General features: G+C 52.6%; 2 protein-coding genes across 2 annotated transcripts; one reads left to right on the forward strand and one right to left on the reverse strand.

The window, feature by feature from the left end:
* Positions 1 to 704: 704 nt before the first annotated feature.
* UBXN11 (UBX domain protein 11) lies at positions 705 to 13,946 on the forward strand. Its single transcript, XM_037381280.1, is given in 15 exon segments — positions 705 to 2,189; positions 2,475 to 2,575; positions 3,216 to 3,270; positions 4,315 to 4,336; positions 4,338 to 4,389; positions 4,850 to 4,867; positions 4,869 to 4,962; positions 6,343 to 6,398; positions 6,401 to 6,559; positions 6,914 to 6,991; positions 8,408 to 8,528; positions 9,655 to 9,755; positions 9,999 to 10,066; positions 10,850 to 10,987; positions 11,808 to 13,946. Coding segments are annotated over 15 exon segments (1,236 nt in total). The 5' UTR covers positions 705 to 2,182; the 3' UTR covers positions 11,974 to 13,946.
* On the reverse strand, positions 13,573 to 15,590 carry SH3BGRL3 (SH3 domain binding glutamate rich protein like 3). The gene is given in 4 exon segments (XM_037381279.1): positions 13,573 to 14,521; positions 14,918 to 15,085; positions 15,410 to 15,527; positions 15,529 to 15,590. Coding segments are annotated over 4 exon segments (414 nt in total). The 3' UTR covers positions 13,573 to 14,455.
* Positions 15,591 to 15,756: the final 166 nt, after the last annotated feature.

The following is a 15,756-nucleotide window of genomic DNA, read 5'->3' on the forward strand; positions in this document are numbered from 1 at the left end:
CAACACAGTCTCAGATAACAAGCAGCATAGCTAACATGGAGGTTAACTCTTCAAAATCAAGATGTTCTTATAGCTAACTGTTCCACAAACAAACACAACATACAGAAAGATTCAGTAAAACTTCCAGGGGCTCTGCCCCACAGCAGCAGCGCTCCGCAGGCAGGGATGCGGGGCAAAGGGCAGGCAGGGTGCATTCTGCCTGGCTGGCGGTGGCGCAGAGCAGAGCCTGCAGCAGCCCGGGCCTCCCTGCTCCAGCGACACACCTGAGGGGCTGCCTCGGGCTTCCCCCTCCTCCAGAGGCGGCTACGGGGGGCCGCAGGCCCCGCCACGGGCCGCATCACCCACCGCGCAGGCCCGGCTGGCTTCGGGTGGCCCCCGAGGGGCCAAGCGGGGCCGCGCTGGTGCCCGGAGCCACCCGGGCAGCACCGGGGGTGGCGGCTGCCAGGGTGGCCGTGGTGGGGCCGTCGCAGTGCCCTGGGCCCGGCGCCCACCCGCGCTGCACCCTGCACCCGGCGCCCTGCCGCCATGGCCGCCGTCCCGCGGTGGAAGGCGGCGCGCTGCATGCTGGGATGTGTAGTCCTCCCGCTGCCCCGCCCTCCACGTGACCAGGGCTACGCCAATCGCAGCGGCCCTGCGTCGCCGCGGCAACCGCTGGTAAACAAGATGGCGGCGGTGGGGTAATGGCGGCGGTGGGGTGAGTGGTGCGCCAGCGGCGGGACCCCTCGCGGGCTGGGACTCCCCACACACACCGTGACGGTCCCCCCCAGCACACGGTGCCCCCAGCGCTGCCACCCACGTCGGGCCCCCCAGGGCCCACATACACGGGCACCCCCGGGTGGTACCCGGGTACCCCCGTTATTCTGAGCCCCTTTTTGCCAATGATCCTTTAAAAAAGCTGATCGCTACCGGCCACCTGGGGACCCGCAGGGCTGCACGTGATGGGACAGGCTTAGAAACAACACCAGCTGGAATAAAACTCCCCAAATTCCTTACCTGCTGCCTCCTGGCTGGCATCTCAGAGGTACTGGGGATACTGGTCAGTCACACGTCACACAGGTTCATGTCGCGTTTGTGTTTCTTCAGTTTCCAGCAGAGAAGAGTCGCTTTCTGCAGCTGCAACGGCATCGCAAGTGTTGGTGCTCTCACCCGCTGCTGCCCTGACGCAGCGGGCACCCCTGCACCTCACTCACCTGGGTCTCACCCCTTCTGCTCTCAGGCAGCTCCCACAGATTTTAACTGCTCATGGGTTTTAACTGCTACTACAGCAGTAGTGTGGGTGTATGAATAGCCACTCTGCCCAGAAATCAAGAATGTGTGGACCGGGAAGATGAGCTAGTGAAAAAAAAATGAACAGTTGGGCTTTTTTTGATAGCCTTTCAATTACATTTTTAAAAAAATTGCACATCAAGCAAATCCTCCCACAGTTAATGAGGCTATGCTTTATTGTTACATATTATCCCCTCTTATTTTTACTAAAAGGGCAGAGCTGTCCAAGTTCATTGCCTCCACCAGTGAGGCTTTTCTCACCCTCCTACATATTTTGCAATGGTTGTAGCTCTTCCTCTCCTACATGTGTCCAAAATCAGATAAGTAACAAAAGGTTTCCATAGTCTCAGCAAGCCCTAGAGCACATTAGAGCCTCATCTATTTTTACGGTTCAATTTTAGGTCAAATTCTTCCTACTAGATCTTAGAGCAAAAACTCCCTTTCCATTCCCAGTGAAGTTTGCTGCTTCTGTTAATCCCAGAGCGTTGTGCTTTTTGCCAAAATAGCTCAATATTTCCACTTTCTGCCTCACTGTGCAGCGCAGGATGCTCTGTACTGGCATCATGGTCTCTTTCTGCAAGCCCTGTTTTGTGTTCACTCTTCCCAGCTGCTATGATTGTACCTTCCCTTGGGCCCTGGCTCATAACGAGTGCTCATGTACGTTCATTAGTCTGACAGTGCTTATGGGATTGAATGGACTGGGCCATCCTGCTTTCTCCTGCCCTGGACTGGGCCCTCTCTTTCCCTCTGCATAACTCCAGTATTTCTTGACCTGATTTTGGAATGCTGAACTGTTTTCTTTCTTACATGCTCTTTATGCGTCTTCTCAGAAGATGACAGCCTGTCTCCTAGGACAAAGAATCCAGTGCAAGGCAGTCTCCCCTCCTGCTCAAGGTGCTCACCACTGAAAAAGAATATGCAGGGTAAAGTCCATCAATGGTTAGGGGATTCTGGGCCATCACAGTTTCTCAGTGACAGCCTGGTGGACTCAGTACCCCAGGTCAGGGCTAACTCCTGTGGTCCCCCTCTCGCATACACAGCCATCTCCCTACCAGTCAGGAATTTCTACCCAGTACCTGCAAAAGGTACCCCTGTCACACCTCTGTGGCAGAACAGGAATTCCTGGGGGGGGGTGGGGCCCTACGGTACGGGCAAGCCTCCAATACCAATTGCTGTTTTAGAGAGGTAACACGTATTTGTGCTTCCAGACACAGCTGGCACTGACACGGAACTCATGTCCTCCATGATGCAAAAAATCACTCTGTTGGAACAAAAAATAGAGAAACAAGCACAAGAAATGCAACTGAAGGTAAAAAATCCTGCCCCTTACTGAACCTGTTCTGTGCCTTGCTTTGACAGTTGAAGCCGCAGTAGCATTACCCCTGCTCAGACCCAGTTTGGGCTAAAACAAGTTAATCTGTAGTCTGCTCTGTTAATTACACACACAGGCCTTTGCAAAGCAGCAGTGCAATTGTATCAGTCCTTGGGGTGGGAGACTTCTTAATGACTCTCGCAAAGTAATGACCCCTTTTTTTCCCCTCCCCCCCCCCCCTTTTTTTTTAAGAGGTGGTTGCAGAGGTGCTGGTTTCTTTTTTAGATCAGCCACTTGCTGCAGGTCAGAGCACGAGCTGTGCCTGAGCAGGAAGCACAGAGGCAGGAGTCTGTGAGGTTGCCTACAGCTCTTGTGCAGACAGAGAAGGGGGAGATAGGTCAGTGTGTCCCTCACCTATCCTTGGCGCAGTGTGTTTATATCCCACCCATCATTTGAGTCTAATTAAGGTACTTGTGAGGTGATACAGCCTTTCTGAACCTTATTTTGCCTGTCTCTGGGTGGGGTGAGAGTACGTGCACCGCTGAGTCACCTAGCCAGGACTCATTGTGCAAGCTGTGCCTCAGGGTTCCAAAGGCCAAGGAACTAAACAAAGTCATTATTTGTTCTGGTCCTGAAGGACAGGAGGATTGCTGAACTTGAAGAGAAGATGAAGACTCTTCAGCAAAGAGCAGGTAAAAATTGTTGTACTCGGCACCTCGCTCCTACCTGTGGGAGAGCTACGGAACTCCTGGTACTGCAACAGAGCAGGCTTGGAGACCTCCTCTCTGAGCCATCCTTGCCCTAAAAGCCCAAGAGCCTCTTTGGTGAGTGGTATCAGTTACACAGACGCGGCACTGTTTGCCAAAGCAGATCCACGCTTTATACTTGCACCTGCTACTCAGCTTTACTGGTACAGTGCAAAACACTATTTCCTGACCTATTTTCTATGGGTTACTAGGTTTCCGTGAGCACAGACCAGCCACGCAGATACCTAAGGATGGTGAGAAGAAAAGAGAATGTTAAATAGTGCAGAGTTCAGACAGGCTGAAAGACCAGAGCTGCTCACAGCTAAGTAAAACCAAAAATCTGCTTGGAGTCTCAAACAGTACTATAGGTCCAGGCTCACTCATCCTGTAAGGCAGCCTAAATAAATTGAACCCAGCTTGGAGCAAGTGAAGGTCTTTCCCTGCCCCCATTCAGTTCCTTGGAATCCAGCAGCTCTCCAGCTGAGCCCAGACACATTTCCTACAACGGCTGAACTACCTTGTAGCACAAAGCTATGGTAAATTCTCAATTTCCTGAGCAGAGAACAAGAATATGCCTGTCAGACCACAAACATGTGTTTTGTGCCTCATCGTCCATTGTTCTGGCCATTCAGCCTAAGTTTCTGGATCCAGCTTTAGTGGACACCTGCTCATTTTTTATAGGTCCCTTCAGCACTGCGTAAGCAAAACAGTTCTCATGTATAATGGCGGACAGCACCCCTCACATCAGCTTCCTGCGGCATAAAACTTCACCAGTATTGTTCACAACTAGCTTTTAGTCTGTCAGCACCTTCATCAAACCCATGCACGTTGCATTGTCAGGGACCAGCATGCAGAGCTCGCGTTCAGCTCCTGCGTTCTATGGGCTTGAGTTCACCAGCGGTACAGGCAGGCACAGCTGGGGCATCTGCGCTGTGTGGTATCAGCTCCTCTTTAAGACTGTACATCGGAAAAACAAGTCTTCCCTTTCAGATGCCCCTGACTCATCCACAGCAAGAACTGGAAACGAGGTGCCTTCAGCTGCAGAGCCAGGTCTGGGAGATGGAGGTGAGACACCTACTTCACTTGCCCTAAGCCCACCTGCACCTTCAGTTTGAGATCACTGCGGTCCTCAGGCTGCTTGGTCTTTTACAAGCTGCCACTTTTGATCGTCACAATTCTTCACCTCACCCTGCCTGAAAAGGAAACATGAGTTGAATGCAAGCTACAAGGTAGCAGGAGGGTTTTTTTAAAATACACAAACATTTGTGCCTCCTGCAAGCTGTTAATTTTGATTTCTATGACTACAATCTGGGAGATTACTGTGTCACTATAGTATTTCAATTCTCCCTTTTGCCTACTACTACTAGAGCTGCTACTACTACCCTGCTAGTGAGTTTGTTTGCCAGCAGCCAAAGAGCCCAAGACAAACCCTCCCTTCTGCTTCCCATGTCACAGCCGACCACACTCAGGCTTCCTTTTTGAAGCTCTGGTCTACCAATGCTGACTCATACTTCCTCTTACGCAGTTTCTAAATGACTATGGTCCTGATCTGGGTTGGAGAGAGACAGAACAACTGGAAAGATTTAGAATCGTTCAAGGATGAAGAAGAGCTGCCAGCAAGGAGCCTCTGGAAGCAGGGTAAAGCACCAGCACTCCTTGCTGGCAGCTGTCCTAGCTCCCACTGCATGCTTAGAGAAAATACGATGCTCCCCAGAGTAGGTAAGCATCAGAGACCCAGAATTCAGGTCTTCAGAATTTGTGATCCTACGCTGAGGTCTCCATCAGTCCACCTCAGGGTCCAGAGACATTGAGCAATTTAACAGGAGCTAAGCCAGGCAGGACGTTGGTATTTTATATACCATATTTTGTAAGCTCCATCTAGGGGAAGAGGAGAGAACCTGATGGCTCAGCCATTTGGAAGGATACCCTCGCAGCAGCTGCTTCCTGAAGAGTTCGCATACCCTAAACATTTGAAGCTTGGTTGCTCTAATAACTGATGTAAAATGGGTGGAAAACCGAATCAGATGCTTTGTGTATATAGCAGCTGTAGTAACTTACCCGTGTTGTCTGACTCCATCAGAGTATTGTTTGCCTTTCCTCCCAACCACCACGTGAGTGGTTTAATTGAGACCTGATTGTGCTGTATGGGGTCCAAGCATACTTGGCAATCGCTTCTGAGGAAGTGGTAACAGAGGAAAAAAAAGTAATAATACTTGGGCTGTAGAGCCAATGCTGCTTCCTAACCACCATGCAAATATTAGCTAGCTAATCCTTCCCTCCCTTAGATACAGGAGGGGAGAAGACAGGGGAAGCTGTACAAATAATTTTAATTGTTTTCACCTCATGCTTTTTAAGGGCTATTTTCCCCGCCCTCCTTTATCAAATCATAAAAAAGCAGAACAGAAAATACCAAAGGGTTTACTTCTGCTTACATCTCCTTTTTCATTTCCTCTTCTGATTTCATTTTTCTGTCTCCTCGCAACCCTTACTGCTTCACCCTGCCACCCTCCTCAAGCACCCAAGTAAACATCCTCAGCAGCGTCCCAGCAAGAGCGAGCAAGCTGCTGGTGGCAAGCAGCAGGCAGCTGCCAGTGTTTACACTGGCATTTCTTCAGCAAGTCTGCCCTGATCCATTTATCCAATCTAGTTAATCCAACTAGTTAAGTTCCTCACTCCTTGCGTTTTACAGCACCAGATTAAGGGACAACGCAACACTTCTGGAATTACAACCAAAGACAAGCAAGCTGTGGTCTCTAAAGAGCCGGCTGCGTCTGTGGCTGCCTCTGGAGTGACATTAGCTTGTGGCAAGAGGGCTGTTTCCCTGTGGTTTTGCACACACCCATGCAAACCTGGCAACGCTGTGCCACAGCAGCGGTGTCGCACCACGCGTAGGGTGAAAGGTGAAGCACGGAGAGGCAGCACTGACAGCCCAAAATTGTTAGGACTCAAATTCACACAGAGGGGAAAGCTGCTTAGCTGGCATCCCCTTCCCCTGTAACTCTGATCCCTCCACCACAGGTGAAGCAGTTGTTTCCAAACACCAGATTGATTTCGATTTAATCTTGGAAAAACGTGAAAGGATTTGAATGTGCTGGCTGGAGAAGGCATTTCTCAAATCGAGCACACGCCTGGGGGTGCTCGGCTGAGACAGCCAGAACCCCTTCCCCTCACGCTGTATCAAAATGGGATCGTGGTCAATGGACCCTTTCGGCCCTACGAGGACCCATCCGCACAGGTACGGAAAGGGCTGTAGAGGAATCGGACTCAGAGCCATCCTGCTGTCATTCACTGAGCCTCAGGAAAGGGGGTGAATAGGCCCTGTGAGCTCATCTCAGTACCCAAGGACGGTACTTTAATACCGCTTTAGAAGCAGCTACCCAGACCTCCGGCTTCTCACCTGCATTCCCGTGGTGCCTTTAAAAGACTATATGTCTGTGTAGTAATTTTTAGAGATGGAGGTTCTGGGTCTTTATGCAGACTTTTCTGCACAGCAATAACACTGCAAATAGGAGCAGCCCAGAAGGAACGTATCAGTCGTGAGATAAAATGAGAGCTTGTGGTTATACCTCAGACTTTCTGTTTATTTCAGCAATGCCTGCAGGATATTATGGATGGCTATTTCCCTTCAGAGTTGCAGATGCGCTACCCAGATGGCATCCCTTTGCGGGTAAGCAGTGCAAAAACCTATTCATCAGCTTTTTGGAAGAAATTGCTCTCTCACTTCCCAAGAAAATTCAGGTTTCTTTCACTAGTCTGCTGGCTACTCCCCACGGCAAATTAAGTTTGAGGTTTTGGAACACAGCATACATGCAGCTTCATTCTGTGCATGTGTGTCTCGGCGGGAGCACACCTGCTAGAGCTGTTGCAGAAACGCTCACTGGCTTCTCGTATTAGGAGGGAATGGTTTCTCTGCCACAGTGAATCTTGGCTTGGTACAAGGCTTCTAAGAGCATAGCAGACTGTAGAAGAGAAGTAGGATGTGCAGCATCTGAAGAGCTATGTAACAAAAAGGAGAAACAAAGCTCTCAAATAGCTCCCTCAGAAGAGCTTTTAAACCCAGGTTGAAAAAGTATCTCTCAAGGAGGATGTTGGGCGAGTTTATTTTGCCACAATTTTAATGGATTTGGCCATCTGAGTTTTTTTTCGGGCCCTGTTTTTGATTTCTCAGAAATGGCAAAAAGCCAAGGCCACGTTTTCAGGCCAAAACCAGGTAGAGTGCCTCAGAGGACTCTAATTAGGTCTTCAAGTGCACCTGAAACACTAGGAGGCACAACCAGAGGGGTGCACCTACCCACTGCCATGAAGAAAGCAGGGCACAACTGCGTGGGCAAGCATGAGTCAGGACAGCCAGCGTCAGCTGGTAGGTGTACAGGGTGGTTGGAAAGTCAACTGGAAGGAGGAGGATGGTGCAAGGCTCTTGGGGGGCTGTGGCTGGCTGTAATCTGTGCATAGCTGGCCACGTCTGGAAGCCACAAGACAATAATCTGGGGTAAATACAGACACAGAGTGCATCCACCTGCGATATGGTCAGCCACTGTAAGAGGAACATGAGTGGAACGCAGACAGAAGGACTGACCCCTACTTATACAGCTTTCCCCACTGCTGGTGGCCTCAGGGTAGCACTCTGCCTCCCTCGGTTGTTACAGCACCCGACAGTCCCCAGTGCAGGCCTCGTACTGCCAAATCCCTCCCCAACCCCAGCATGCTGCTACCACATCACTTTCCACTCAGCATTTTCAGCTGTGGAAGCAGACACAGAGGAAAGATCCGGTCCAAGCATATTTCTGACAACTCATGGAAAGGAGCTGCTGCCCAGTGCCTGTTTGAGATGGATGAACAAATACCTTGTGGTCTGGGTGGGCCATCCCACCCAAATCCCTGGGATTTGCTTTGTTAGAGAGCTTATAGGAGCTGAAAAATTGAGTTGCACAGCTAGAGCAGCTTCCTTGGAAACTGTCTTGGTTTTGTTTGGGGTTTACAACTCTTAGTTGTCATCGCTGTCGTTTATTGTGCTCTGATGCAGTGAGAATTAGCTTGTGCAACAGTCAAGAGTTGCTTATGGCAGTTGGCCTTAATTCAACAGGTCACTGACAGAAGGGACGTGGTATTTCGGGAGAGACACCTTCCAGGGAGTTTTCCTGGCCACGGCCAAGTGGTTGGCCATTCAAAATCAAGTGAGATGCAGGAAACCATTGATATCCCAGGTACATCTTTAAACCTGCTCAAAAACACAGCTAACTCCCAAAAAGGAGAATCAAAACCTTACCAGGGCAGCTGGTAGGAATGTGTAGAGTCTCAGTGAGGAAAGCAACACTTCTGGGTCAGAGCCCTGTGCTTGTAGCCCCAGCGGAGCCTCAGGAGCTGGGAGCCAGGCAGCACACACGATGTCCTCTCATAATTAAATCCTCTTGAAGAATGAGACATGGACAAGCAGTAAAAGCCCAGGAGATCAGTGGGTTTCCAAAAACATGTCTGTCCTGTGCCTTTCTGAAAGGCCGAGTCGTTCTAGCTTCACCTCCAGCCGCATCAAGGATGCTGAGGGAACCCTGCAGATCTCAAGGGGGTAGCCTGCAAACAACCTTTGGTTCTCCTACATGCTTATTCCATAAAGGCGGACATTGTCAAGCCAGTCTGAGCTTAACTGCACCAACGGAACAACTCCTCTTCAGATTTCACAAGAGAAATGGGACATAGGTCAGGGCAGAATCCTCATTTTGCTTCTAGACGCTAGCAATCTGTGTGAGCAATACCTGTCAGGGTTGGAAAGTCAGATGCAGTCCAGTCGTATAGAGAGAAACTTGTGGGTTTGTGCATGCATAACTAAATAACCCGACCACATGCATGGCCCATCAGCAACGTCTTCCTGTTTATATGAAACTGTACTACTTGCTCGTTCATCTCAAGGCCACTCACAAACAGAAGCTGTGATAAATGTTTCCTTTATCCAAGTAGTAAAATATAATTGCCCGGTGCCACCACAGAAAAAGGGACACCTACAAATGCACCCTCACAAGACAAAAAATTTTCTAAGTCTGTAAAAATTGTCATAGTTTCAGGTTTTTCCCGTTCACAGCAGGACTAACCAGGTTTCCACCTGCTGTGCATCCCAGGTGTGTGCTGAACAGGCTGCAGGGTTGCTCACTGGTTGATGTTGACAATCAAACATTTAGTGGGCCAGAAAGTAGGACAAGCTTCAACAGAGACGGGGAGCCAGTCTCAACCTAGCTATGGGAGGCTAGAGCTCTCCCTGTCGGCTGTTGCACTCTCATTTCACCAAACCAGCCTATTCTGGGGGAAATTATCAAAATGTTCTTCCCTCTGCCCTGGTAGGTCCCAAAGTCTCCTTGGAGCAGTTAATCAACAAGCTTTCCAAGCCGTTGAAAAACAGAGAAGCAATCAGTGTCCAAGGCTCAGCCAAAGCAGCACAGCAGGTATGAGTGGACCCCCCCAAACACCCACAGGAGGCCAGCAGCAATTCCCTGGGCTCAGCACCCTGCACAGCACCAGCACCCCCTCCCCTCAGCCCTCTCTCAGCCCTGCACAGCCTCCTCCTCCAAGAGAGGCTCCACCAGTGCACACGTGGCACTTTGGCACCTGCTCCTGGGCTTTCCCGGCCACGGGGTGGCTCTCTGTGCAGAGCAGGCAGCGGTGACGTTTACCTGGTTTGGTTTTAGGGCTCTGATGGGGTGCGGAGCAGCAAAGAGATTCTTCTGGAGACACCCAGGCTGTCTGCACTGGAGAGGTACAGGCACAGCCCCCTGACCCCTGCCCTATCAGGCTCTCATCTTCCTCCTGTCGATCACTGCGGGTTTACTTCAGGGGGTTTCACTTGAGGAAATAAATGGACTTGCCCCTTTTATACCTTCGGAATAGTTAGAAAAAAAGGCCAAGTGTGGTCTTTTGGGAAGACCACTGAATTGTTTACAGGAACCCTGCCATCTTTTACAGCTCTAACAAAAGCTTTTGTTGCTCAAAATGTTACTTCCTTACTGCTGTGAAATACCTTTCCCGACAGCAAGCCAAAGCCTAAGAGTCTGAAACTACCTAAGATGATGTTTGCGGTCACGTTAAACGGGAGAATCCCTCCAGGAAACTGATGCCCAAGTGGGAGGTCACACTAACAGCACTTTTCCACTCATAGTCTTCTGGCAAGACAAGACCCAAATAGCTAATGAAAAAAAAACCCCAAGCAGATTATTTTTAATCAAAGAAGTAGGCCGAAGTACTTACCAGACAGCCCCGTTCTAAAATGAAAAAGCTAAAAAAGGTCAGCAACCCTCTTTTCAAGGCACCTTTAAGCAGGGAAAGCAAAGCAGCATTTTGGTCCATGGGCTGTTCTGCTCGGCCACAGTCAGATGGAGCCTCATTCATCTCAAGGATGAGATGGTCATTCCCAGACCTGAAACAACTCTCCCCTGTTTGGATCACCCAGGCAGCCCAAAGGCTCTGCTGTTCCGTGGAGCTCAAGGGCTCTGCCACTGGCAGAGCACTCACTCCTCAGCTGACAAGGTTTTATAACCCCCAGGGAAAAGACAGCTGAAGCTTCTGCCCCTGATATCTGCACTCTCCGCATCAAGTCTGAGAGCGGGGAGCAGACATATATTGTAAAGATGTTGTTCACGGACACCATAGGGGACCTGCGCCAACGCCTCGCCCATGCCAGGTAGGCCTAGGACTTCCCTCCTCGCTCTCCACCCAGTTCTGTAGAGCCCCAGGGAAAGTTTCTCTCCTGCTGCTGAAGGCCCTGGAGCTGCGCTTCAATCTGCTGGAGCTGAGCAGGGCTGAGGGTTACAGCCCCAGCCGCTGCTGGGTGACTTCTGCTGCTGTGGCTCCACCAGCAGAGGTGCTTTCTAGGCAGCGCTGCCGGGGTTATGCTTAGCTCAGAGCATTCAGCATCCACCTTCCAAAAAGCCGACAGCAGCAGAGAAGCCTCTTTTGTCCTCTCAAAACTACCATCTGACCCAGGCCCACCACTGCTGTCACCTCCTTCCAAATGCTCAGCAGCACTCACCCAACTATTGCCACCATTCCCAAGGCGTCAGTGCAGCCTGGAAGCCGAGCTGCAGCCTTCAGCCTAGCTGCTGGATCCGCTGTTGGATAAACACCACCCTTGGCTCAGCCAGCTCTGTATCCCAACGCATTTAACGCTGCCCAAGGGCTCACACATCCCTTTGGGGACAGTTCCAGATGGCTGTGGGGACCCCTTTGCTCTCCCCTCTTCCCACTCCTGGGAAGCCCACGATGAGCTCACTGCTGTTGGGATGCAAGAGCCTCCTTCCCCACTGCAGCTGTGCGGCCTGGAACGGCTGCTCCGTGCCTGGCTGGCTGCAGTTTGGGCGGGAAGCCCTTTTTTCTGCTCAGCTTGTGCTTGTGAAACAGTCTCTCCCTTTGCTCTTACATAACCACAGCTGGATCAACTAGAGCATCTCAGCGAAACCTTGGGGGATCCTGTGTGTAGGAAAGATTGTGCTGTTCTTTCCTAGGGGTGGAGACTCCAACTCGTATGAGATCATCAGCACCTTTCCCCAGAGGGTGTACATGGACAACTCCAGGAGCCTGCAGGAATGTGGACTGATCCCCAGTGCCTTCTTGCTGCTGCGGAGAAGAGACCCCTCCCAACACGAGGGGACAGGGCTGCAAACAGCTTAACAGCTCGCCCCAAGCGCTGCAAGAGCAAGAAGCTGCCTTGCACTGTTAGTTGTGTTAAAACCTCCCCAGCTGGGAAGAGAGGAGAGGGTTGTCTTTCCAGATTTAGTTTCACTGCGCCGTTACCCAGGACGGACGGAAGAGTTCAGAGGCAGCGGCGTGGCCTCTCCTTTCAGCACAGGGTGCCAGGCCCAGTCCTGCTGCCTCATGGGTGGCTGCCTTTCCCCGAGACAAATGGGCTCCTAACACCGGGGCACTTGTGTCAGCTCAAGCCCAAGACCTGGTTTCTCACCTCTGCTGAAGGTTACACAGGCTCATCCCCACCCAGGGAAGGCCACCAGCTTTACGCTGGGACCGGGCAGTTGTTTAGCTGGGCTCAGGGATTCTCTATAGGATGGACAAACAGCCAGGGTCAATTTGCTTTCCACACACAGCTGCTCCCCAGAGATTTCAATGCATTTATACCACGAGAGAAACAGGCTCAGTTATATGGTCCCCAGTAAAACTAAACCAAAAGGCCCTGAGCCACTGCAATGCTGGGACAGAGCCAGACTCAGCCAGGAGATCCTGCTGCTGGGTTTCCTGTACGTGAATGACTCCTTCCCTTGGACAGCCCCCAGCTCCGGCAGGGCCCCGGCTCCCAGCCCCGGCTGCCAGCCTGCCTGCCTCCCTCCCTGGCAGCCTGCTGCAGCCAGGAGCTGGATGCTGCAACAGGACACCGTGTCATTGGAGAAGAGCATAAACCCTTCGCTGCGTCTCTGCTGAACCCTGAATAAAGCATCTTCCCTGCTCTCCTGTGGGCTGGGGCTGCACTCCGCAGGCCCCTTTCCCCAACACACTCTTCCTGTTTCAGCTGGGACAAGCTCCCACTTGACTCCCAGCCGACGGCACTCCCACTTGCGAGAGGCAGCACCTTCTGGCAGGTTCCCTTTTAGCAGAGACCCTCATTAAAGGCTCCCAATAAAACCGTTTAAGTTGCAGTTTCCACTTCCATTAGATTTCAAAGGCACAGTTGCTGTGGAAGGGGGCAGGATGCCCAGAGCTTTTCCCAGAACCCTCCGACCAGAGCTGGACCCCGCAGAACTCAAATACAGGAAGCACCACCCGTGCAAACCAGCTGCTTCCCTGGGCTCCCTGTGGGCAGTGACTCAGTCCTCACAGCTCTAAGTTAGTTTCCTCCTTTTTCCACCTACGGCAGATATAGGAGCGTAGTCAGGACCCTCCCATAGGGCAGCCTTTTCCACTGCCTCTCTATACCCTGCTCTATAACCAGCCAGGTAATCTCTGTGCCAGGGGTTTTTTATCGCTCACATGTCTGGCTGAAGCTGTCCCTCCCCCAGGCTGCCTTTCTTACCACGCAGAGAGGAATGCTTGAGAGAGGTACCTGTCACTACCGCACTGTCGGATATTCAGACAAGTCCTGTGAGCCTTTGATTAGCGGCAGCAATCTAAGGTGTTAAGATCTTTGTGTCAGGCTGCAGCAGTGAGTACAACTGACTCGGCTTCTCTGAGCTGGAAATGACTCAGAATCATTACGCAGGGTGATGTTTAACCTGTAGTCAAAATAAAACCAGATTTTAAAGAAACCCACCAGTACCGATATGAAAGGTACAGTAACATTTAATAGCATCTCGGAAGACAACATTGGTTATAAACTTGCTTTTTGGCAGGAAAACAAAATGCACTTGGTCCGGGTTGCAAAAAAGCCAGCTCAAAGAGGAAAGGTAAGACAGCTGGAGCATCAGCTGTTCTGGAGCAGCCCTGAGCCATTAACGCCCACGAGGTCAGCCCTGCACCACATCACAGCAGAGGGCAGCCGGAGCAGCATGGGTCCCACTTCTAGGCCCATCCACCCCCCCAGGCAGCCTGCTAAGTGACACTGGCCTTCGTCCCCAGCCCCGGGCTTCTCTGCAGTGGGTGGTCAGACCCCAGCTCTGTGCAGTATTTTTGCATTAAATTAAGACAAACAAAAAAAATCAACTTGGTCGCCATATCTCTGCAGTTGAGATGAAGAACAAACAAACCAAAAAAAAAAAGTGAGCGAGGAAGTGAGGCAGCAGGATTTAACAATTTTAACAGCAACTGGGAGAAGTGGGAAGTAACACGCAACCCTAAGCCCTTCCCTCCTGAAGCCGAAGCTCTCCCTGCAGAGGAGAGGGCTGACGGCCGGCCGCACTTCGCACAGCCCCAGAGGCTTTGCTGTTTACAGAGGCACTGGAAGCTGCGGGGAGCCAGGCCCGGCTTTGTTCAAAAGCCATGCGCAGCGAGCGTCAGACTTTCTTTGGATCCCTCTGAGATGATATCAAGGGTTAGGCAGGAGGGGATCGTAGGCAGCTGCAATGAGTAGTTTTGGTCATGGGTTTCCCTGTGCTGGGATACAGGTCGTGGTGCCAGGACAGTGCTGACAACCTGGAAGTGAAGGTGGTCGGAGATGAGGGTGCTCAGGAATGCAGGTAGAGTCCAAGACGGGAGGGGACCCCAGGGCTCAGGCTAGCTTCAGGAACTCTTGCAGGGTGTTTTGCTCCACCGCTTCCACAAAGAGCTCGTAATCCTGCAGGGAAAAGCCACACGGTCGCTCACGAGACAAGAGGGAGTTACACGCTCCCATCGGTCAGGCAGCCCAGGGTCCCCTGAGCGCAGCACAGACCGGTTTGCAGCACGGGTGCCCGTCAGTCGTGCGGAGGATGACAGGACAAAGAGGGGACAGCCCTGGACAGCACAGCCCCACTGCCCAAAGTCATCCAGAGACCCCCCTGCCTGAGCCCCATTTTTCACAAGCCACCATGCCCCAAGTGGCCATTAACCCTGGCAGTGCCTTGTCTGTGCACCTCATGAAATGCCTTTTAAAAGGCATCTTAACATCACACAGGAAAAACAAGGGGCTGGGGTTCCTGCCCACCACCCAACCTCCATGGTCCTTATCCCCAGTGCAGAGCATGAGCCTTACCCCGCAGTAGTGGTCTCCGTTGACAATCTGGGGCGGGATGGCTTTGGGGTTGCCTGCCTTCACCCTCATCTCCTCCCGGAGAGCGTTGTCCTGGGAGATATCCACCAGCTCGTACTTGATGTTTTTCCCATCGAGGATTCTGGTTACTTCGCTCTGTTGGGATTTGATCTGGAACCCGGGCGGGAAAGGCAGGTTACGGGGAGCTGGAGAGGAGCCCGAAGGGCGGGCACGCACCCCAGCGCGCCAGCCACAGTCAGCACAGCGCTCCCGGAGCGACTGCTCCGCAGGGGCCACGGGGCTCGGCTCTGCGCGGCGGGGGGGTAACACCTAGCACCGGGGGATGGATTCGGGGGAGGAAGGGGCCGGTGCAGGGTGAGCAGAGGAGGGAACACACCCGGGATGGGGCGGGGGGGCTTCGCAGCTCCGCGGGGATGAGACGCCCGCCCCCGGGAAGAGGGGCCCCGGCGCAGCCCGCCCTGCCGCCCCGCTCACCTCCCGGGAGCCGGTCACCGAGGTGCTGTAGACCTTGAGGGTGCTCATGCTGCGATCGCGGCCGCTCCCTGCGCTCGGCGCGGCGGAGGGAGGCGCGGAGGGAAGGAGGGAGGGAGCGGGCGGCCCCGCCGCCGCCCGGCATGTGACCGCGGGGACCAATGGGGCCGGCGGGACCGGGCATGCGGCATCGGCGGGGACGGGGGCGGCCCCGCTCCGCGCCCCAAACACTCGGTACAAACAAGCGGGTGAGACAAGGGCGGGTGTAAACACTCCGCATCCAACGCGCAGCGCCAGGGGGACCCGACCGCACCAAGGGGACAGCGTGTGAGACAAGGGGGGGGGGACAT

The sequence above is a fragment of the Falco rusticolus genome, chromosome 3 (assembly GCF_015220075.1).
Source record: "Falco rusticolus isolate bFalRus1 chromosome 3, bFalRus1.pri, whole genome shotgun sequence".
In the NCBI taxonomy this organism is placed as follows: Eukaryota; Metazoa; Chordata; class Aves; order Falconiformes; family Falconidae; genus Falco; species Falco rusticolus.